Source organism: Oryx dammah, unplaced genomic scaffold (assembly GCF_014754425.2).
Source record: "Oryx dammah isolate SB20612 unplaced genomic scaffold, SCBI_Odam_1.1 HiC_scaffold_2, whole genome shotgun sequence".
Taxonomy (NCBI): Eukaryota; Metazoa; Chordata; class Mammalia; order Artiodactyla; family Bovidae; genus Oryx; species Oryx dammah.
In genome coordinates this window covers 131762502-131787093 of record NW_024070186.1, presented here as the reverse complement: position 1 = coordinate 131787093, position 24592 = coordinate 131762502, and the positions used below count along the sequence as shown (strand labels likewise).

The following is a 24592-nucleotide window of genomic DNA, read 5'->3' as shown; positions in this document are numbered from 1 at the left end:
TGCTCTTTATTCTTTTATTCAAATTGGCAGATGTAGCATTAAGGCAGTAATGAATATGGAAGTTTGAATTCAAGTATATACTTATACATATTTTAAGTTTAAAATTATACATAAATATATAAATATATTGAATTAAAAATGTTTATACAAATATATATCTATATATAAATGAGATTTGTCCATTTTAATTTTTCTTGTTCTTGATCTAACAGTGAGAGCTAAATGAGGTGAAAGAGAAAGAGGGGTAGGAAGAGAAATGGGAAATAGTGGGGAAAAAAAAAACACTCAACAAGACCTGTAACAAACCTGACTAATACCTAACAGCCTAACTGATTTAACTGAAGACTTAAGGCTAATGGGACATGAACCAGATTGAAAAGCTAGAGGCAGACAGATGGTTATTTGTAATCATCCTGTAAATGCAAATCCTATAAAGATGTTGTGATTATTTATTTATTTATGCCCCAACCCAAATTGAAGAAAATTGGAGACAGTATTTTAGCTTGAAATAATCTGGTGTTTCCCTTTGTTACCACCTTGAGAAAGATCATTTGATTTTTTTTTTTTTTTAGGACTAGTCTCTGTCAGTTCTGAATATTAAATTCAACATATTATTTCTTCCATTATCCAGAGTTATAGCCATCTTTGTGACCAAGACTGAAATTCTCAAAAGGACAGGTCCTGGAAGCAAGTTGGGTAGCAGAATAGAACATTTTGGGGATGTGGAGAGTTTTTGTTTTATGGTGAAGGAAGGCTGCCTTGAACACATTTAGGCCAGTACCCTCCATCCTACATGAGGTCTTCCTCCTGACATACTATATTTGGGCACAGCCTCTAAGCTGCCCTCCTGTCTTTAAGTTTTCTGTTATTCTAGAGATATCAACCCTACATAACCAATTTTGTGGACAGTGGCACTTTAAGGGAAGAAAAAAGAGAAACTGATTAAACATTAATTAGCCTCAATCCACAACTTCCTCTCAAGCTAATGGATAGGGTATGCAAATCCCTGTCAAATATCAGATGCTAAGCTTTGCCAAAAATAGGACTTCCAAGTGTTGAATGCGAGCCAACTGCTGGCTCCTTAACTCAAACCAAAGGAAATGATGACCAGAGACAGGCCTCGCGTCTGCCGTGGTCAGATGTCACCAGTTTGCAGGGCCACGTGTGATCCAAGAGTTTATGAATGATCTCAACACTTGGTCCCCAAGGAGAACATATGCATTACAGAGGTTACAGATAGAAATTACAGAGAGCACAATGTTTCCATGCAATTTCTAAGAATCCTTCAGCAACTTTTAAACATTAATGGAAAACATTAAGGAAGACTTGGCACTGTTAGGGGGACTTCAAATTATGTTGCGGGTAAGAACAGAACAGGGCTAAAAAAAGGATTCAAGAATAGAGACTTGGCTAAGACATTTGGAGCTGGCCATTCCTCCTGGGTGAGCTGTATGTTTATGTGTTTTATTCCCTGCAGATTTCTAGGCTTCACAAAATGTTATGGCTTGAAAATGAGCGAGTCACAGGGTATCCTTGTTCATTCATCATGCTCCAATCATAGTGCTGGTTTAACTGGACCATTTGCTGAGTGGATTTGCTTGCACAGGGAATCATAGTAGGATGAGGAGGGGTGAGAGCTTCTCATTTTGGAATTGTCAGTGTGTTGCAGAAGTGCCAGAGTGTCAGCTTGCACAGTGGTAGCAGGATGTCTCCCCACTGAGTTCTTTCTTTCCCATTCCCCTTCTGTGCAGAAGAAACCACTTGTGATTGTTCCCTAAATATCAGATTGTGTCTGTGTAGTGGGTGACTGGCCTGTCCACTCTGACCTTATCTTGCTTGATTATACCAAATATAATAATGTCGTTTGTTGTGAATGATGTTTCCTCTGTAGATGTAATAGGTTTTGGGTCATTGCAACTTCAGAAAAATGCAGCATTATTATAGCTTGTCAGTGGGGAACTTTCAGTTGAGAGTGGCAACTTTATTTAAACTGGCCTATGAATGAAAGAGCTTCCCTGGTGGCTCGGATGGTAAAGAATCCACCAGCAATGCAGAAGACCTGGGTTTGATCCCTGGGTTGGGAAGATCCCCTGGAGGAAATAGAAACCCACTCCAGGATTCTTGCCTGGAGAATCCCCATAGACAGACGAGCCTGGCAGGCTACAGTCCATGGGGTCGCAAAGAGTAAGACACGACTGAGTGACTTCTACTTCATGAATGAATGGAAGAATTACTTTGGATCACAGAAATAGAAAGTCCTGATTTGACACAGTCTTCAGGATTGATTTGTTCAGTTATGGCATCAGGAACCCAGATTTGTTTTCTAGTGTGCAGAGTCAGTTTGATCCTGAGACTGGCGCTCCCCCTGGGGTCACAGCATGGCTGCTGATAGCAGCCATTTAGTGCAGCTGGGAGAGAGAGTGCACTTCCCTGGGAAGTAGAGTCGAGGACCTGAGCTTCAGGCTGGCTGGGATTACACCTGCTCATCCCCCATGGTGAGAGGTGGTGCTGGGGCTGCTACTGCTGAGGATGGGAAAATAATGTGTACCGCTTGTAGGAATGGCTGTCACTTCTTCCCTAGCCAACTGTAATATTTACTATGATATACTATCATTTTTTGTAACAATTTTATTGGTTGTACATAAATACGTTGTTGCTTTGAATGACTGATTTCTGACCTTTTTGAACTGCCTGGCTTTTATTTTTGAGAGATACGAGCTTGCAAAAATGCACTGTCTCCTAAATCCTACCGACAAAATTGTTCTTCAGAAATGACATTTTGAAATCAAATTAAGACACAGTAGTCTATTTTATACGATAAGAAAAAGACTGTAACACACCCCTTTTGAAGAGGAGTTCATCAATTCAGTCAGCATTTCAAGTATACTTGATGAACTCATCTGATGCCCTTCAAGATGGGAGCCCTTTGGAGATTTATCTAGTCCAATGTTGGGGCTTCCCTGGGGGCCTCAGTGGTAAAGAATCCGCCTGTAATACAGGAGACATAGATTTGATAACCAGATTGGGAAGATCCCTGGGAAAAGGAAGTGGCAACCTACTCCAGTATTCTTGCCTGGGAAATCCCATGGACAGAGGAGCCTGGCGAGCTACAGTCCATGGGGTCACAGAGTCAAATGCAGCTTGGTGACTAAACCACCACCGCCACCTAGTCCAATGTATATATAAAAGGAAATCTCAGATGAGTGAATCTGAAACTGACACCAAAGGGACAGTGTATGTTTAAAGAAAGAAATAGGAAAAAGTATGGGGACAAAGAGTTGCCTAGGGAAGATTTTTAAGTAGAAAAATTATATATGCTAATGTACATTGATAATGAGATGGTCCTCTGTGTGTCTAGTATAGGAGGGTTGCTGGAATGTATGTGATGAGCCTGAAAATATAATTGGTGACCTGATATACAACTCTGATGTCACATTAAGAAGAGAATTTTTTCTTAAGAGCCTTTTAAAAGTTGTGAAAAGGTAATGGATGTGATCGTATGTGCACCTTAGAAAACTCATAATAGCCACAGTAGAGAGATTAAAAGAGAAATCAGAAGAAAAGTTTAAATAGAATACTCTTGAAGTAATTAAGGAAGAGATAAGACACCCTGAACTAGGGCAGCGGGTGACAGGAAAAATAGATGTAGGTGATGTTACAAATCATTGTAGCATAATGAGTTTATGTAGGGTCTGCTGCTGCTGCTGCTGCTAAGTCACTTCAGTCGTGTCCGACTCTGTGAGACCCCCATAGACGGCAGCCCACCAGGCTCCTTCTTCCCTGGGATTCTCCAGGCAAGAATACTGGAGTGGGTTGCCATTTCCTTCTAGAGTCAGACAGGATTCACACTCTAAACTTACCTACCACAATAAATAGGTCATTCCAAAGCCTTCCACAGGCTCCATCATGTCGTCTTTTTTTAATACAGTATTCCTTAACCATTTTATAAGACTGTGCAAAGTATATTGTAGTATTTAGTATCTTCCTATAGAACTGAAATAATTTGTTATAGATATTTATGTCATAAATATGAACTCTATCGTATCAAACACCGTAGTAATTCTGAAGCTACTGATATTCCAGAATAACTTTCTAAGTCACTGTGCATGTTAATGTAAAAAGAATTCAGGTCTAATCCAGGCTATAACTAGCTCAGTGAACTCTCATTTGTGCTTTTCAGCTCGTATACAGAAATGAATATTTGGGTTCTAGCCAACTACATTTCTGTTTTTCCCCGTGGAGATTTGAGCCCTTGTATTCTAAACTTAGATCTGCAAAGCATGTACTATATCAAAAGTCTACCTATTATTTTTTTTTTCTTTTAAGTACTGCTTACCACTACCCCACTCCCAGCTTTTGTCATTTTAACCAGATTCTTTTCAGTTCATGTTTATTTCTCTTCACCCTATTTAAAGACTTTGTTTGGAGCTCTAGGTAATATACATATTGCTGCCTGTTCTTGTTTTAGCTTACTTCTCAAGCCACAGTGATAATGTGGCTCTGTTTTGTTTTGTTTTGTTTTGTTTTTCTAGGATAGGGGCTTAATGAGAAAAAAATATAGAGAGACTCAATTTGGACTTGCTTTACTTTTTTATATTTATGGAACTGTTTCAGTTCCCTTTACTCACATATATAAATCCTTTACTATAAAGAACATCGCCCATTTTTTTTTTTAATCACTTGTGATAAAGCACAGGGCAAAATCCAAGACAGAAACTAAGAATTAGCCAAAAATAGGTAAACACTATTTAATTTTACTTTTTCTATACTTGCTAAGGGGTATACAAACCTCAGACACATATAAGCAAATGTCAGAACATTTATATGATTTGAGAAGAATAAAAATTACCTTTTCCAGGTGGGAAGGAGAAAAACCTAGAGAGGTAGGATGGGGTGGGAGTTTGAAGGAAGTTTCAAAAGGGAGGGGACATATGTCTACCTATGGCTAATCCATGTTGATATATGGAAGAAATCAACTACAACAATATTGTAATTATCCCTCAATTGAAAGAACAACTTTCCAAAAGCAAAAAAAAAAAAAAAAAAAAGACTTATTCCTAAGATTCTTTGTTGCTGTGCTAGACTCTGCTGAAAGGGTTATTTTTCTCCAAAATGTCTTATTTGAGAGAAAAGAAAATATTTTAGTACCCCCAAAGACACAGGGTAAAAGAAATGGTATCACTGAGCAAAAATGAATTATTCTACAAACCCCCAAAGAGCCTTTTACAAGTTGAAGAGGGTACAGTACCAATTATACTATTATCTCACCCTACTCTCTGGGTGAATAGTCTGAAAGCCTGAAATTACAGTTGATGTTCAATTTCTTGGCTTCATTTGCAAATTGGAGTCATTTTCTTTTTTTGTGTGAATGCCATAAACACATGTTATATTGTTTAAGAGTAGCAGCCCTTAGTTTGTTATGATATTTTTCTCCTTTTTTGTCCCCCATGTCAAAGGACTTTTTTTTTTTTTGGTCTTAATTTGGTTTGTTGCAAATTGATGTAATACTGTGTTTCTGAATGATTTGCAGTGGTCTTAAGTGCCATTTGAGTGGAGGCTTTTTGGCTTATGATTTGTGAGTAGACCATTCTAGAGAAGGTCCTCCAACTGGCCAGATGTGTCATTTTGGAACAGATTGAGGGCCTGCCAAAACACCATTTGCTGCCAGGACCGGATATTGTAGGGGTGCTCACCACCCTGTTACCATATTTTTGCAGGTCTTAACATTGCATAAATAGGCAGCTGTTCTCTATTTAGAATATAAATGAGTCACCAGCTTACTCTCCCTTGAGGATTTACCTGCAATAGAGAACCACAGTGTTAACCCCTTCTTTCCCTCCTGTTGGAACGTCACATTTATGCACACTTCTCTCAGCCCATTCAGAAGCAAACCCCTATGCATATAAATCACATCTTTCTTGCCAGCTAGACAAGAGGACTCAAAAAATATGCAGTTCACTCTGCTCAAATGGAACACATTTCCACAGCAGCTAAAGCAGTAAATTAATCAGCTTATAAACTGAGAGTGAGCAATTTGTGCTCACTTTTTTCTTATGGCTCCTTCAATAGGAGACAAGCTTCTCTAATCTCATAAAAGGCCATGACTTCATTAAGATGGAAAACCATGTTGTTGCAAGAAGCAAGAAAAGAAAAGCCCTAAAAGTCACTTAGTTTTCTCTCTGGACCTATTTTCAGGACAGGAGATTTTTATTTATTTGGAGAATGACAATTAACCTGGAGACTTAGCCCAACAAAGAAGCAGAGTGCTGAAGTGGGTCTCATTATGGGACATCAAAGGCAGTTGGTTTGACCTAATCCATGTTTGCAGCAGATGATATACATACCAAGCTAGCACAAGCTGTCCAATTTTGATTTCAAATAATTTGACCAGTTTCAAATAGCTTGACTAATTTACATACATAAAATATATGTGTGTGTACATACATATGCATACACATACATATACACACATGTATTTGTGTGAGTGTGTGATTGTTTGTTCTAGCCCAAAGTATATTGAGAAAAAAACTTGTCAGTGTTAAAATATCAAAGAATAGAAAAAGTCAAAGCGGTTATAAAAAGCAGAGGCTGTTATGTTATGTGCTATATTAGCTGCTTTCAACTAAATTTCATTGAAGTATTGTTGACTTACAATACTACATTAGTTTCAGGCATACAACATAGTGATTCAATATTTTTGTAGATTACACATGATACAAAGTTATTATAAAACATGGGCTATATTCCCTCTGCTGTCTGTTACTTTCTTGTAACTGATTTATTTTATAACTGGTAGGTTGTACCCCTTCGTCTCCTCCACCTGTTTTCTCAACTACTTTTTCGAATGTTTACCCTAAAATAGATGTAGTCCTTATTTGCTAAATAAATCAGCATTCTGCAATCTGATAGGAGGGAGTCATTTCTCCAGGCTTTTCATCTTGCCAGGGGAAGAAAAGTACAGAGATAGATAGGTGACATTTGGAGAGCCAGGCATGCCAGATTTTCGGAGGTTACAATGGAGGTCCAACCTGCTGTTCTCCTAATGAAAGGAGGGGAAATTCAGACTGGCAAAGCTGCTATAAGGGATATCTCTGCTCCGAATGTCACGCTGCCCAGATGTCGCTCGGCAGGTGGAGATGCAGACAGCATGAAAATGTAGCCCTGTGTATGTGGGTGCTAGTGCGTTACAAGGGTGAACAATGAATCTATCTTCGGAAGTGTGATGAAAACAGTGTGGATCTTGTCCATATTCATGTCACCAGAAAGCGTTTCTCCGAGAGTTCACACTCCACTTCCCCTCCCTGACTGACGGGCATACATGCTCCCAGACCATGTGCATCTGACATGTTTCAGGGCTTTAAGTTTAACAAGCATAACAATTAATTTTAATGTATTTATATACATGTATGTGTACATATATGCTTTTTGAATAGAAAAATGGGATCATATTACCTAAACAGTTTTGTACCTTGAGTTTGTATTAAATCTCAAAACTGCATCATGAGTGTTTCTCATCTTATTTTCCTCCAGCTTATCTCATTTTCAACTCAGATTTTATAGAAGAGATTCATAATCATATAACTAGTAACTTCTCTGTTGATGAGCACTCAGGTTGGCACTGACATGTTTTAAGATGGGCATGTTTAAGACTTGAAGTTACCTTTGGCAAGAGAAACCTAAAGTTACTGTCTCTGAGTTTTCTTTTACTGAAATTATTTTTCTTCAGTGTTACGAGATGACTTCCGGCAAAATCCCACAGATGTTGTCGTGGCAGCCGGAGAGCCTGCAATCCTGGAGTGCCAGCCTCCCCGGGGACACCCAGAACCTACTATCTACTGGAAAAAAGACAAAATTCGAATTGATGACAAGGAAGAAAGAATAAGTGTGAGTAAAATTAGACTGGATGCCCAGAGGGGTTGGATACCAAGCTTTAAAATCAATGTATTTTATTTATATTATCTATAATATTTTATTTATATTACTTTTATTATTTCTATTTATATTATTTGTTTATCATTAATAAAGTTATAAAACTCTATTTGAGTGCTAATTACTACTTACACTATATTGAAAAGACTGAAAAAGGATACCCAAATGAAAACTTTAGAATGAGGCTTCAGAGAGACAAAAATTATATAAATAAAGTGCATATGTTATATTAATAACTGGACCAATCTGAATATGTAAATATATCTCTGTAGTAGAATATTGATGTCAAAGCTCTTTTTAGGAACTCCAGGTGCATTTATTGATCATGCAGTACATTAAGTGTCAAAGTGTAAATGATGACCATAAACTGTATTAACTAAAACATTTCTTTTCACACTACTTTCAAAATTATAAGAGGAAATAATTTGTGGTGATGAATAGTTCAAGCTCTTTTCCAGTTTTTCCAATGTAATATTTATAACTAAAATATTATGAGAATTTATTTCAAAGTTTAAGAGATGTAAAGTAAAATCAATGTTAAAATAACTGCCAAGTTCTACAGTTTGACCCTTCCAGGAAAATAATCCATTTTCAAGGGAAATTGATCATCATTGATCAGTTGATTAATATCAAGACAAAACACCCAGAAAATGGTGAAAAGTTAGAGAAATGGTATACTTAGATTATTTTAGATTATTTTTTCAGAGGATCTACTCAATATTAGTATTTAGAGTTTATGAGAGCTGATCACTGAAATAGTAGATAATGCCTCAAACTTCTGACATTGTTCTTAGTACAATTTTTATACTCAGTACAATAACTAAGAATAAATATATTTTACTTAAAATAATGTGTCGTTTAACAGAACAAATGTGCCATTTCTATTAAAACGTCCATATAGTCTGGGTGTCTATTATCTTTAAAAATATCTTATGTGAGGTTTTATTCTTATGTGTACATTGTGATTATATCATAACACAGAACCAGATAGGCCATGCAAAAGATCACAGCATATTCACATGAGTATTCTGTTTTGAACTGTGGACACTGTGGAGATCTAGTGAAAAATCATGTGGTTCCCAATGGCCTGTGCTTGGCTACCAAACTTGGGAAAATGTGCTCTTGTTCAAGATTTTCTTTTTCGTGTCTGTAATCATTAAATTTTTGCTTTGTAACAAATCACCCCACAATACAACCATTGCATTTACTCTGTGATTCTGTGCCTGAGTTGACAGTTCTTTGCTCTCAGCCAGGTTGGTTGATCTTTGCTAAGCATTCTCTAGCTTCTATGGTTTGTTTGAAAGTGTGCTGGCAGCTGAATGATCTAGGATAACTTTCCTGTACTCATATGTCTGGCCATTGACTACCTCTCAAGCCAGCCATCTTGGTTCTTCTCCTCCTAGCCTCCCATTTTCCAGCAGACTAGCTTGGGCTAGGGGCTCCCCAGGTGGCACGAGTAGTGAAGAACCTGCCTGCCAGTGCAGGAGACATAAGAGACACGGGTTTGATTCCTGGGTTGACAAGATTCCCTGGAGGAGGGCATGACAACCTATTCCAGTATTCTTGCCTGGAGAATTCCATTGACAGAGGAGCCTGGTGAGCTATAGTCCATGGGGTCGCAAAGAGGCAGACACGACTGAAGTGACTTAGCTTGCACTTGGCTTGAGCTAATTCCCATAGTTGTCTCAGGGTTCCAACTGCAGCAACCAGTCAAGTTCCTACATGCAAGTGCCTTTCTTCCAGTGAAATGTTGCTTTAGTTCCACTGAACAAATCAAATCATACTGTCAGTTTTGTTTTCAAGGGGAGGAGAAATGGCCTCCATGGTTTATAACCTATCATTTATTCTACTGCATTTAGTTGAGAAAAGGTTGATGATCTTTTCTTCCTAAGTATAAAAAAATGTTGAAATACTTTGTTATGACATGGCTAGTTTTAGAGCCTGAAATATGTCTGACGAAAACATATCTACTTGAGTTCTGTCTGCCTGTGAAGTTAAAAAGTAAAGGAGGAAACTAGCATATTCTTATCTTATATCTCTTTTAAGAGTGATTGTTAAAAAAACAAAAAACCTAAAAATTGGAAAAGAACTTGTAAGCTGATGATACACTTACTGAAAAGCTTATTCTGCTGTAGTATCCTCTTAACAAACAATATTGTAACATCATTATATTTGTTTATTCAAACAGAAATGCTTCTTATTTAAAAAACATTTAGGGGCCACATATACAAAGCCAACAGTTTATACCAAGTCATACTCATCATTCAAAAAAACTATTTGTTTTTTTCAACCTCATGTCCCTCTTCAAAAGTTGTCTTATAAATACAGTTAAGATGAGACAAAGATAATTTTAATGCTAACAAATACCCCATGAAGACACAGATTTTTACTATTTAATTTACTGCTGAATCTCAAGGACCTAGAACACTGCCTGGCCGATAGAAGTACTCAACAAATACTCATTGAATTCTTCTGAGTCAATTGGATCTCATTATATTATCCAAATAAAATATCTAGTGCTTCTTTCTGATGACAGATGTCAATAGAAATTCATTCAACAGAATTTCAGAGTGAAGACCAACCATGAGGTTTAATGGCAGCAGTCACAAGTCTCGAAATAGGATCAGGCAAGAGAGAGGAAGACTTCCTAGAAAGAGAATATGGAGGCTTACATGGAAGCAGAATTTAAAAGATGCCAAAAGAGTGGAAGAGTTTTGTGTCTTAGATACTCAACTATTTCTTCTAGAGAAAAATTATGTGCTTAATTTTTCAAGATTTTTTATTAATGACCTTTCTCTGTTTCTTTTCTTCTCCATTTTCCTTTATTTTCTTTCTTTTTTTCCCCTCCAATTTTAACAGATCCGTGGTGGGAAACTAATGATCTCCAATACCAGAAAGAGTGATGCTGGGATGTATACATGTGTGGGCACCAACATGGTGGGAGAGAGAGACAGTGATCCAGCAGAGCTGACTGTCTTTGGTAAAACTCTCTTTTAATTTATAAATTGCTATTTATTATCTACTCTTTCTTCGCTTTTAAATATTTTTGCTAATAGCAAACACCGGGCCGTATAGGTATGGTTACTTATGACTTGTAGTGAGCTGAATAAACTAGAATTGTCTTGTTTTCTGGTTTTGTCTTTCAGATGAAATCTTTGATTTGAAGAAAATTAAGCTTTTGAAACAATTTACCTGCTTCATTTATTAGATTTTGCCTTTCATCAAAATGTTAAAAATTACTCTTTCTCAAAATCTGTTGGAGATTATATCTGTCTAAAGTTTATCACTCATTCCATTGTGGTGCCTTTATCAAATATTTATTATGTACACGACATGAGATAAGGCTTTTAAAAATTAAAGAGTACACTGTAAAGTCATTTCACTTTGTCTTCTACTTAAAAAAAAAATCTCAGATTGAGCTACTTGCAATTTTAGCTCATGATAGAAAGACTAGCTTGCTAGTTATACACACAGAATCAAAAAGTAGAAAAAAGTTAATAAACTATTTTGCTATGATATTCATATTTCTTCAACTTTAAGAACCAAGGGCCTCTTGAGTTGGAGTAATTTAGTTAATTTTAGTTAAATATGACTAGATCTGTATCACAGAAGTAGTAAAGAAAACATTAGGAGGAAATTGGAGATGATAAAGATGATGGAATAAACAAAAGTAAGGAAAATACTGAGCAGCTGTGGAAAATTAAAAGAGAAATATTAATACAGGGACAGAAAATTGGGAAAAAATGGAGATCCTCAAGATACTGGAAAATGAAACATCTTTTAGAAAATATTGAAATCTCATTCAAGTATCTGTATGGAGTTATATATTATATGAATACACCCAAACATACTCCCGTACATATATTTATATATAGATGTGTGTGTGTATATATATACATTTGTATATATAAAATATATATATATGAATAAAACAGTCAGTGTTACAGATACAATGTGGTTTTTAAAAACATGAGATAATTGTGAATTTTAGATTACTCTTTTTGTGCCAGGAAAATAATCTTCTGGATCTGTGCATAATATAAGATACCATGTCATTCCTCCAGAACATGCCGAGGACGGCATCAGAATCTGGCATGCATCCCTAAAGAAACTTCCTTGGTATCTTGGGATGTGCCACCCATGGTGTAATGGGAATGCCATGATGCAAAAAAGAGCCATAGTGTAATTTCCATTACATTTAGACTCTTAGGTGTGCTTTATGAATATGTACCAGAGTGCAGACCTCTCTTTTCAATTGCTCTGAGTACCAGGTAATCTCTGGTCATACTCCTTGTGGCTACTAAGTAGCTTGAAGTCCCAAAGGACAAAACCAGGAGAAATCCCATACTTCATGAAAGGAATTAAACAGTAAAAACAAAACTGTTTCAAGTGTGCATGTTAATTTCTGTCCTGTGGAGTTCAGACAAGTATCCATTTAGCCCTTAGATATCATGCAGTCACCTTTAAGAGTCTCAGAATGTGCTTCACTTGTAATGAATAAAAGTTTTGCCTGCTAAGATATGAAATTAGTGGTCACCAAACACTAGCATTGAAAACCCACAAGTACAGCTCTGCTATTTAAAGAAACAATCATCTCTATTCTACTGCAGCTACCACCAGCTTCAGAACAGAAAAATATTGCATTACAGCTCTATATATTGCCTTCAGGAGAAAACTGAAAGTGTTTATTGTTAATACCCAAGTAATTAGATTTATCAAATGTGACTGTGTTATGACATATTTACCCTACTTTCTTTAAAAACATGATTAGAACTACAGAATTTCACTAATTATGTCAGGAGTTCCAGGAGGGACTTCTAAATTATTTTGAAAACAGCTGTAAACCAAAGATATCAAATTTGTCTACAGGCAGCTCTTCTGGAACAATTGATTTAAGGAGCAGAGTAACATTTATATTGTGGTATAGTCAGAACTGACCTAAGGGGTTATAGGTACAGTTTAAGTTGTGGGAAAAAGTAAAATTCCATAATTGAAACCGAAAAAAAATTCAAACCAAGGAATAAAACATTAAAAGAATCATGATGGCTTAAATATTTCAAGATTGTGACTACTATTGTTTGAGAAAGACCCCTCCTGTACATTGATTCCTCAATTCTTAGAGAAAATAAATAACTAGTGTACTTTGTATAATGAGGCCTTCTTTATTTTATTTTGGTGCTCTATATCCAGAAAAATGTTTTCTAGTAAACCTATTTGTATTTCATCTTTCGTTCAGTTCAGTCGCTCAGTCGTGTCCAACTCTTGGTGAACCCATGGACTGCAGCACTCCAGACCTCCCCGTCTATCACCAGTTCCTGGGGTTTACCAAAACTCATGTTGATTGAGTTGATAATGTCATCCAACCACTCATCCTCTGTCATCCCCTTTTCCTTCTGCCTTCAATCTTTCCCAGCATCAGGGTCTTTGTAAATGAGTCAGAACTCGCATCAGGTGGCCAAAACATTGGAGTTTCAGTTTCAACATCAGTCCTACTAATAAACACTCAAGACTGATCTCCTTGAGGATGGACGGCTTGAATCTCCTTGCAGTCCAGGGGACTCTCAAGAATCATCTCCAACAACACAGTTCAAAAGCATCAATTCTTTGACACTCAACTTTCTTTATACTCCAACTCTCACATCCATACATGACCACTGGAAAAACCATAGCCTTGACTGGGCAGACCTTTGTTGGCAAAATAATGTCACTGCTTTTTAATATGCTGTCTGGGTTGGTCATAGCTTTTCTTCCAAGGAGTAAGCGTCTTTTTATTTCATGGCTGCAGTCACCATTTGCAGTGATTTTGAAGCCCCCCAAAATGAACTCTGACACTGTTTCCACTGTTTCCCAAACTATTTCCCATGGAGTGATGGGACTGGATGCCATGATCTTAGTTTTCTGAATGTTGAGCTTTAAGCCAACTTTTTCACCTACTATTTCACTTTCATCAAGAGGCTCTTTAGTTCTTCACTTTCTGCCATAAGGGTAATGTCATCTGCATATCTGAGGTTATTGATATATCTTCTCCCAATCTTGATTCCAGCTTGTGCTTCTTCCAGCCCAGCGTTTCTCATGATGTACTCTGCATAGAAGTTAAATAAGCACGGTGATGTACTCTGCATAGAAGTTAAATAAGCAGGGTGACAATATACAACCTTGACGTACTCCTTTTCCTATTTGAAACCAGTCTGTTGTTCCATGTCCAGTTCTAACTGTTGCTTCCTGACCTGCATATAGGTTTCTCAAGAGGCAGGTCAGGTGGTCTGGTATTCCCATCTCTTTCAGAATTTTCCACAGTTTATTGTGACCCACAGAGTCAAAGGCTTTGGCATAGTCAATAAAGCAGAAATAGATGTTTTTCTGGAACTCTCTTGCTTTTCCAATGATCCAGTGGATGTTGGCAGTTTGATCTCTGGTTCCCCTGCCTTTTATAAAACCAGTTTAAACATCTGGAATTCACTTCACATACTCTTGAAGCCTGGCTTAGAGAATTTTGAGCATTACTTTACCAATGTGAGATGAGTGCAGTTGTTCAGTAGTTTGAGCATTCTTTGGTATTGCCTTTCTTAGGGACAGAATGACTACCTTTTCCATTCCTGTGGCCACTGCTGAGTTTTCCAAATTTGTTGGCATATTAAGTGCAGCACGTTCACAGCATCATCTTTCAGGATTTGAAATAGCTTAACTGGAATTCCCTCACCTCCACTAGCTTCTTTTGTAGTGATACTTCCTAAGGCCCACTTGACTTCACATTCTAGCATGTCTGGCTCTAGGTGAGAGATCACACCATTGTGATTATCTGGGTCGTGAAGATCATTTTTGTACAGTTCTTCTGCATATTCTTGCCCCTTCTTCTTAATATCTTCTGCTTCTCTAAGGTCCATACAGTTTCTGTCCTTTATTGAGCCCATCCTTCCATGAAACGTTCCCTTGGTATCTCTAATTTACTTGAAGAGATCTCTAATCTTTCCCTTTCTATTGTTTTCCTCTATTTCTTTGCACTGATCACTGAGGAAGGCTTTCTTATCTCTCCTTACTATTCTTTGGAACTCTGCCTTCAAATGAGTATATCTTTCCTTTTCTCCTTTGCTTTTTGCTTCTCTTCTTTCACAGCTATTTATAAGGCCTCCTGAGACAGCCATTTTGCTTTTTTGCATTTCTTTTTCTTGGGGATGGTCTTGATCCCTGTCTCCTGTACAATGTCATGAACCTCTGTCCATAGTTCATTAGGCACTCTGTCTACCAGATCTAGTCTCTTAAATCTATTTCTCACTTCTACTGTATAATCGTAAGGGATTTGATTTAGGTCATACCTAAAGAATATAATCAGAATTTGCTATTGACCATCCGGTGATGTCCATGGGTAGAGTCTTCTCTTGTGTTTTTAGAAGAGGGTGTTTGCTATCACCAATGCATTCTCTTGGAAAAACTCTGTTAGCCTTTGCCCCGCTTCATTCTGTATTCCAAGGCCAAATTTGCCTGTGACTCCAGGTGTTTCTTGACTTCCTACATTTGAATTCCAGTCCCCTATAATGAAAAGGACATCTTTTGGGGATATTAGTTCTAAAAGGTCTTGTAGGTCTTCATAGAACTGATCAACTTCAGCTTCTTCAGCGTTACTGGTTGGGGCATAGACTTGGATTACTATGATACTGAATGTTTTGCTTTGGAAACGAACAGAGATCATTTTGTTGTTTTTGAGATTGCATCCAAGTACTGCATTTCAGACTCTTTTGTTGACCATGATGGCTACTCCATTTCTTCTAAGGGATTCTTGCCCAAAGTAGTACATATAATGGTCATCTGAGTTAAATTCACCCATTCCAGTCCATTTTAGTTCGCTGAGTCCTAAAATGTTGATGTTCACTCTTGCCATCTTCTATTTGACCACTTCCAATTTGCCTTAATTCCTGGACCTAACATTCCAGGTTCCTATGCAATATTGCTCTTTACAGCATCAGACCTTGCTCCCATCACCAGTCACATCCACAACTGGATGTAGATTTTACTTTGGCTCTATCCCTTCATTCTTTCTGAAGTTATTTCTCCACTGATCTCCAGTAGCATATTGGGCACCTATTGACCAGGGGAGTTCATCTTTCAGTGTCCTGTCTTTTTACCTTTTCATACTGTTCATGGGGCTCTCAAGGCAAGAATACTGAAGTAGTTTGCCATTCCCTTCTCCGGTGGATTACATTTTGTCAGAACTCTCCACCATGACCTGTCCGTCTTAGGTGGCCCTACACGGCATGTCTCATAGTTACATTGAATTAGACAAGGCTGTGGTCCATGTGATTAGATTGATTCAGTTCAATCGCTCAGACGGGTCCGACTCTTTGAGACCCCATGAATCGCAGCACGCCAGGCCTCCTTGTCCATCCCAGAGTTTACCCAAACTCATGTCCATCGAGTTGGTGATGCCATCCAGCCATCTCATCCTCTGTCATCCCCTTCTCCTCCTGCCCCCAATCCCTCGCAGCATCAAAGTCTTTTCTAATGAGTCAACTCTTCGCATCAGGTGGCCAAAGTATTGCAGTTTCAGCTTTAGCATCAGTCTTTCCAAAGAACACCCAGGACTTATCTCTTTTAGGATGGACTGGTTGGATCTCCTTGAAGTCCATAAGACTCTCAAGAGTCTTTTCCAACACACAGTTCAAAAGCATCAATTATTTGGTACTCACCTTTCTTCACAGTCCAACTCTCACATCCATATTTGACCTCTGGAAAAACCATAGCCTTGACTGGGCGGACCTTTGTTGACAAAGTAATGTGTCTGCTTTTGAATATGCTGTCTAGGTTGGTCGTAACTTTCCTTCCAAGGAGTAAGCGTCTTTAATTTCATGGCTGCAGACACCATCTGCAGTGATTTTGGAGCCCCCAAAAATAAAGTCTGACACTGTTTCCCCATCTATTTCCCATGAAGTCATGGGACCAGACGCCATGATCTTCGCTTTCTGAATGTTGAGCTTTAAGCCAACTTTTTCACTCTCCTCTTTCACTTTCATCAAGAGGCACTTTAATTCTTCTTCACTTTCTGCTATAATGGTGGTGTCATCTGCATATCTGAGGTTATTGATATTTCTCCCGGCAATCTTGATTCCAGCTTGTGCTTCTTCCAGCCCAGTGTTTCTCATGATGTACTCTGCATATAAGTTAAGTAAGCAGGGTGACAATATACAACCTTGACGTACTCCTTTTCCTGTTTGGAACCAGTCTGTTGTTCCATGATCAGTTCTAAGTGTTACTTCCTGACCTGCATACAGGTTTCTCAAGAGGCAGGTCAGGTGGTCTGGTATTCCCATCTCTTTCAGAATTTTCCACAGTTTATTGTGACCCACACAGTCAAAGGCTTTGGCAGAGTCAATAAAGTAGAAATAGATGTCTTTCTGGAATTCTCTTGCTTTTTCCATGATCCAGCGGATGTTGGCAATTTGATCTCTGGTTCCTCTGCCTTTTCTAAAACCAGCTTCAACATCTGGAAGTTCATGGTTCATGTATTGTTGAAGCCTGGCTTGGAGACTTTTGAGAATTACGTTACTAGTGTGAGAGATGAGTGCAATTGTGCGGTAGTTTGAGCATTCTTTGGCATTGCCTTTCTTTGGGATTGGAATGAAAACTGACCTTTTCCAGTCCTGTGGCCACTGCTGAGTTTCCAATTTGCTGACATATTGAGTGAAGCACTTTCACAGCATCATCTTTCAGGATTTGAAATAGCTCAACTGGAATTCCATCACCTCTACTAGCTTATGATTATACAGGGGAAGTGAGTAATAGCAAGATGGTAGGAGGGGTAAATGTGCATCTAGAATCAAACCTCATTCCTGCCAGAGACTTTAAGAGGGTTCAAACAAACCTTGTGCACACCAGGACCCAGGGACCCCACAGAGATGAGACAGAACCATGCTTGAGCATTACCTGTGGAGGTACAGGTCGGCAGTGGACTGCCACAGGGACAGCGGCTCTGGGTGCACCAGACTTCGGTATGGCATAAGCCCTCTTGGAGAAGGTCGCCATTAACCCCATCATACAGCCGCCAGAATGCAGAGACTGGGAAATACACTCTTGGAGGTCACAAACAGATCACTGTACACCAGGATCCAGGGGAAAGGAGCAGCGACCCCACAAGAGTTTGACCCAGACTCTTGTGTCCAGGAGTCTCCAGCGGAGGCATGGGTTTGTGGTGGCCTGCTGCAGGGGTGGGGGACTGAGTGTAGCAGGACATGCATGGGATCTTTTGAAGGAGGCCACAGTTATCTTGATTACCTCCACCATAGGCTGGCCCCAGGAACATAGCAGGGAGGGAACACAGCTCCACCCAACAACAGCAAATTGCATTAAAGATTTACTGAACATGGCCCCACCCACCAGAACAAGACCTAGTTTTGCCCTCAGTCAGTCTCTCCTATCAGGAAGCCTCCAAAAGCCTCTTATCCATCTCCATCAGAGGGCAGACAGACTGAAAACCACAATTGCAGGACCTAACAGAAGCAGAAGATATTAAGAAGAGGTGGCAAGAATACACAGAAGAACTGTACAAAAAAGATCTTCACGACCAAGATAATCACGATGGTGTGATCACTCACCTAGAGCCAGACATCCTGGAATGTGAAGTCAAGTGGGCCTTAGAAAGCATCCTTACGAACAAGGCTAGTGGAGGTGATGGAATTCCAGTTGAGCTCTTTCAAATCCTGAAAGATGCTGCTGTGAAAGTGCCGCACTCAGTATGCCAGCAAATTTGGAAACTCAGCAGTGGCCACAGGACTGGAAAAGGTCAGTTTTCATTCCAATCCCAAAGAAAGGAAATGCCAAAGAATGCTCAAACTACCACACAATTGCACTCATCTCACATGCTAGTAAAGTAATGCTCAAAATTCTCCAAGCCAGGCTTTAGCAATACATGAACCATGAACTTCCAGATGTTGAAGCTGGTTTTAGAAAAGGCAGAGGAACCAGAGATCAAATTGCCAACATCCGCTGGATCATGGAAAAAGCAAGAGAATTCCAGAAAGACATCTATTTCTACTTTATTGACTCTGCCAAAGCCTTTGACTGTGTGGGTCACAATAAACTGTGGAAAATTCTGAAAGAGATGGGAATACCAGACCACCTGACCTGCCTCTTGAGAAACCTGTATGCAGGTCAGGAAGTAACACTTAGAACTGATCATGGAACAACAGACTGGTTCCAAACAGGAAAAGGAGTACGTCAAGGTTGTATATTGTCACCCTGCTTACTTAACTTATATGCAGAGTACATCATGAGAAACACTGGGCTGGAAGAAGCACAAGCTAGAATCAAGATTGCCAGGAGAAATATCAATAACCTCAGATATGCAGATGACACCACCCTTATGGCAGAAATTGAAGAGGAATTAAAGTGCCTCTTGATGAAAGTGAAAGAGGAGAGTGAAAAAGTTGGCTTAAAGCTCAACATTCAGAAAGCGAAGATCATGGCGTCTGGTCCCATGACTTCATGGGAAATAGATGGGGAAACAGTGGAAACAGTGTCAGACTTTATTTTTGGGGGCTCCAAAATCACTGCAGATGGTGAGTGCAGCCATGAAATTAAAAGACGCTTACTCCTTGGAAGAAAAGTTATGACCAACCTCGATAGTATATTTAAAAGCAGAGACATTACTTTGCCGACTAAGGTCCATCTAGCCAAGGCTATGGTTTTTCCAGTGGTCATGTAAGGATGTGAGAGTTGGACTGTGAAGAAAGCTGAGTGCTGAAGAATTGATGCTTTTGAACTGTGGTGTTGGAGAAGACTTTTGAGAGTCCCTTGGACGGCAAGGAGATCCAACCAGTCCATTCTGAAGGAGATCAGCCCTGGGATTTCTTTGGAAGGAATGATGCTAAAGCTGAAACTCCAGTACTTCGGCCACCTGATGCGAAGAGTTGACTCATTGGAAAAGACTCTGATGCTGGAAGGGATTGGGGGCAGGAGAATGGGACGACTGAGGATGAGATGGCTGGATGGCATCACTGACTCGATGGAAATGAGTCTGAGTGAACTCCAGGAATTGGTGATTCACAGGGATGCCTGGCGTGCTGAGATTCATGGGGTCGCAAAGAGTCGGACACGACTGAGCGACTGAACTGAACCATCTTGCTAGGGCTTCTCCTTTGCACTTTGACGTGGGATATCTCCTCACAGCTGCTCCAGCAACTACAGTCTTACTGAGGTTACTCTGACCTTGGACGTGGAGTATCTCCTCTTGGCCGCTCTTTTATGGTGTTCTTTAATGTTTGCTAACTAGAAAATAACATCCTAGTTAAGTGGCAGTACCAGATGTAAAAATTAGAAGCAGGCATTCTAGTGTAGAAGGACACTAAAATCTTTAACACAGTCTGTTGCTGCTGTTTAGTTGCTAAGTCATGTCCAACACTTTCATGGCCCCATGGACTGTAGCCCTCCAGGCTCCTTTTTCTGTGGGGTTTCCTAGGCAAAATACTGGAGTAGATTGCCAATTCCTTCTCCAGGGGATCTCCCAGCCCAGGAATTGAACCTGCATCTCCTGTTTGGCAGGCAGATTTACCACTGAACCACCTGGGAAGCCATAATGTCTTCATAAAAAATACTTTCTAGCAATTTACAAATGTTAATTAACTTCTAGAGTTCCTGAAGACAAAAAAAAACCTAGAGTTGAAGTATATAATTAAATTTCCAATTATTGGTAGCTTGAGATATCCATTATACAGAATTTAACTGTCATTAAAAAACAACCAAAAAATAAGAAAAATTTTCCCAATGATTTTTAAATGTTTAAAGAAATGATACATAAAAATGATTTTTATGCTACATTTCTTATAGATATTAGAAGTATTACAAATCTTACAATGAAATGCAGAGATATCTTGTCCCCTCCCCCCAGCACACATATCCTCATGTAGACACACACACAGTTCTCATCTTTGAGCATTTCTATAAGCCTGTTTTGCTTTTTCTTCTGGGATGCTCTCATATTTCTTTGTGCTTATTCTGCAATTTTATACATTACTTTGACTTCTTATTTTGGAAGATGATGATTTGGCCTACCAATACCTTGTTCTCCAGTTTGTCACCAGCACTCACCCTCTTTTTTTCCTTTAAGTATATTGACTTCAGAAACAGTGATTATATTAATATCAATAACTTAAGTTATAATATTGTAAATATGAACTGTGAGCTAAGTGTTATGCTGTTATAATAGCATTACTTTTCTGGCTTTATATTCCATCTTCTTTCAATTAACACATTATTGACCATAGACATATTAATGCCAGAGGTGGTAGTTTCTGCAAAAATCTCCCCTATCAATAATGTGTTTATAGTAAGTCCCTTTTTCCTGTTACTTGTGTTTAGCTATACCTGTCATGAATTCTTGAAACTGAAACAAGAGATTTAAATTTCTCTAAATTCTGTTTAGCTAGTAAGTCCAGTCTTGCTACACCCTTTCTGGAGGCCTTAGACTTTCTACTCTGTCCAACCAGGGTGGATGCTATTTAGATCTACCCCAGAAACTTCATTCTGACATTCGTCTCCCCTTTTCTCTGCTGCTAGATTCCCTGTTTCCTGTATCCTATATTTGTATTTTTTTCTTAGTTACCTCTTGTATTCAGAACAGTATTTTTCTCCAGATTTCTCCTTGACTGGAGCCTTCAGCATGTTCCAGACCGAACTGTTTCTATTCTATCCAAAACAATGGATACTTTGGCTGGTTATAGAATTCCAGTTTTTAAAAATATTTTTGCCTAGAATATTAAAGGTGTCACTTAAGTTTCGATTTGTTTGTACTGTTACTCTTGAGAAGTCTGCTGTACTTTTGATTCCTATGTGATCATTTTTCTTTTCTTTTTCTTTCAGCTTTACTCAGTACTTTCTCTTTATCCCATGTTTCTGAAATGTTTCAAATACCATGCCTTGGTTTGGCACTTTTTTCTCTTACTAGTTAGACACTTAGTAAGCATCTTATCTAAAAATGCTGTATTCAAACAACTCAGTGAAATACACTGTTCATTTTTATCTGTTCTATTTTTCTGTCAAGCATAAATTCATTAATTAGATGTTAAATCTCCTAGCTCTTTCTTTTTCTGAATTATTTCTTATTTATAACATCTTGTTCTTATTTCATGGATTTTTAACTTCTCTTGCATTTCAGGATTTTACTAATATTCTTTTCTAAATAAAATCTTCTCGTAATGTACCTTAGGATATATCTATGCTTTATTGATAATGTGTGCCCTTCATTTAAGAATTCAAAACATAAGGTGTTATTGAAATCAATATAATTGTTAAAGATAAAATCTAGTTCTTTTAAATAATATTAACTTGCAAACCTTAAAACAACAAAATATTTATTTGTTCACTTATTTAACAAATGTCTCTTGAACACCTACTATGTGCCAAGCTCTAAGTGTTTAAATAGAGTAGAAAATGAATAGACAGATCCCCTTCTCCCACCATGACTCATATCAGCAATAACATGAAACTTTGCCTCTAAAAATGGTGAGAAAGGCATTTATTTTTTCCCTCTGAGAACATTTACCTATGTTTGTTTTTGCTTCACAGGATGGTTTCTCTCAGACAAAGAAAATTCTTGGCAAGAAAAGAAATTAGTGCAGCCAGGATTTATTTAATCACAGTCAGGCAGACTGATCGTTATCATCCAGTCTGTTTTGGAAGGGCACAGTAATTCACATTCAGTGGCTGTCATAACCCCTGCCCCTCATACATACCTATTTAAATAACACTAGGTCTAGCTTTCTGACTTCCTCCTTTAAATGGGACTGGGTGGTGGATCCTCTTGGGTCAACTGAAGTTGAGATAAGATTTACAAGCAGTGGTTAGGTTTCATGTGCTTTTACTGCATAGCTTTGGTCTTAGAGAAATTGAAGGACCCTACCTATCTAATTATTGTCATAATGCTGCTTTTATAATATCAAACAAAGCTTATTTTAAATTGTTAAGGTTGTCCTAGTAATAGCTGTCATGGCACAGCCTTTGCCAATTTTATAATCCTATTCACTGACTGAATACAGTTGAAAAGAGAAATTCTCTGGGCACTTAATTTCCTTCAATGTAGCATGTAAGTAAGAAACTTTAGATATATTATGCAACCACATTTCAGATTTATGATTTGGGGGTTAAATTGAATCTTTGCTTTCTGAATATTATTGATGTAACTACAAGGAGACTTGGCATTTGATTTTATTATAGTTGCATATAAAGTTGGATTTTTCCCCAATGCCAGTTTGTTACTGAATTGACCTGACTACTTGAGAGCTGTTCTTTACATAGTACCACACTGCCAAATAATACTACTGTCTCAAGAGAGATTAACCTTGTAAGCAAGTTATGCAGGTGAATCAAATCCAGTTAATCTCACATAAAAAAAAAGTTAATTGCATTGGCAAAGACATTGTCTCTGATCACTCTATGGCTGTATAATTAGGAATCAAGTCATTCAGAGGGACTCTAATCTAATTGATAAGCAGTCAGCAAATAGCCCTTGAGATTTCTCCCCCTGTGTTTCAATATATGATCAGACATAAGGTGATAATATGGAAAAATCATTGACCTTATTTTGACATGTGTTAAAATTAGGTTTATTTGTTAGACAGTAGTTCAAGATTTTTCATGTATATTTATTTTAGTTGTTCAGATCTTCATAGAATACAAATTTCATGGGGTATTAATGAGTATTGAATGAGGTCAGTTATCAACCTGATGTTTCTCTTATCATTTTACTTTCTAATCCTTCTAAATACATTTATTTGCAGATGATTTTGATACAAAACTCCAAGATAATTCCTTGTAGTTTTTGTAATGTGTGTCTGAAAGAGGTGTGACTTTGTGTTTGGCATATGATAACAGTAGCACTTGCAAAAGCAGAGCATATAAACTATATTTCTACCTGTACAACTCCTTTAGTCTTTAATATTCGTGTTTGAGTCTTAAATTTTCTGGAAATAAAGCCTAGTTAAGAAAACTGAAAACATTTCTTACCATTTAAATAAATGGTAAGCAAAACTACAATTTTTAACATGCTGTTCTTTGTAGGCAGTTAAAATTACAAAATAAAAGTGAACTTAGTATAAAGAGCAGAAAACAATTGATACAACAAATAACACAATTTAGAGATAATTGTCACAAAAGGTACTATGGAAATTCTCGGAACAGTTTTTTTAAAGTTGTGACCAAATACCAATGAACTGGTAAACTTCGATGTTACTTTGTTGTAAGGCACACCCTCGATATACTCAGGTATAAACCTTTTCTAATGTGCCTTGTATATGCAAATGACATTCTTCTGGGTTATTCTTTGTGTTAATGGGCACAATAAAGGACAGAAACAGTATGGACCTAACAGAAGCAGAAGATATTAAGAAAAGGTGGCAGGAATACATAGAAGAACTATACAAAACAATATCTTAATGACCTAGATAACCACAGTGGTGTGATCGCTCACCTAGAGCCAGACTTCCTGGAGTCTGAAGTTAGATGGGCCTTAGGAAGCATCACTACAAACAAAACTAGTGGAGGTGATGGAATTCCAGCTGAGCTATTTCAAGTCCTAAAAGGTAGTGCTGTTTAAGCGCTCACTCAATATACCAGCAAATTTGGAAAAGTCAGCAGTGGCCACAGGCCTGGAAAAGGTCAGTTTTCATTCCAATCCCAAAGA

The 24592-nt window shown here is 38.1% G+C and overlaps 1 protein-coding gene across 6 annotated transcripts in view; it reads left to right on the top strand.

The window, feature by feature from the left end:
- The window catches only part of ROBO2 (roundabout guidance receptor 2), a 653625-nt gene that overhangs the window by 451855 nt on the left and 177178 nt on the right, over positions 1-24592 (top strand). For all 6 annotated transcript variants that reach the window (XM_040227106.1, XM_040227089.1, XM_040227083.1 and 3 more), the window contains exons 3-4: positions 7727-7884; positions 10789-10909. In XM_040227106.1, coding sequence (XP_040083040.1) covers positions 7727-7884; positions 10789-10909 — 279 coding nt within the window. The remainder of the gene's footprint in view (positions 1-7726; positions 7885-10788; positions 10910-24592) is intronic.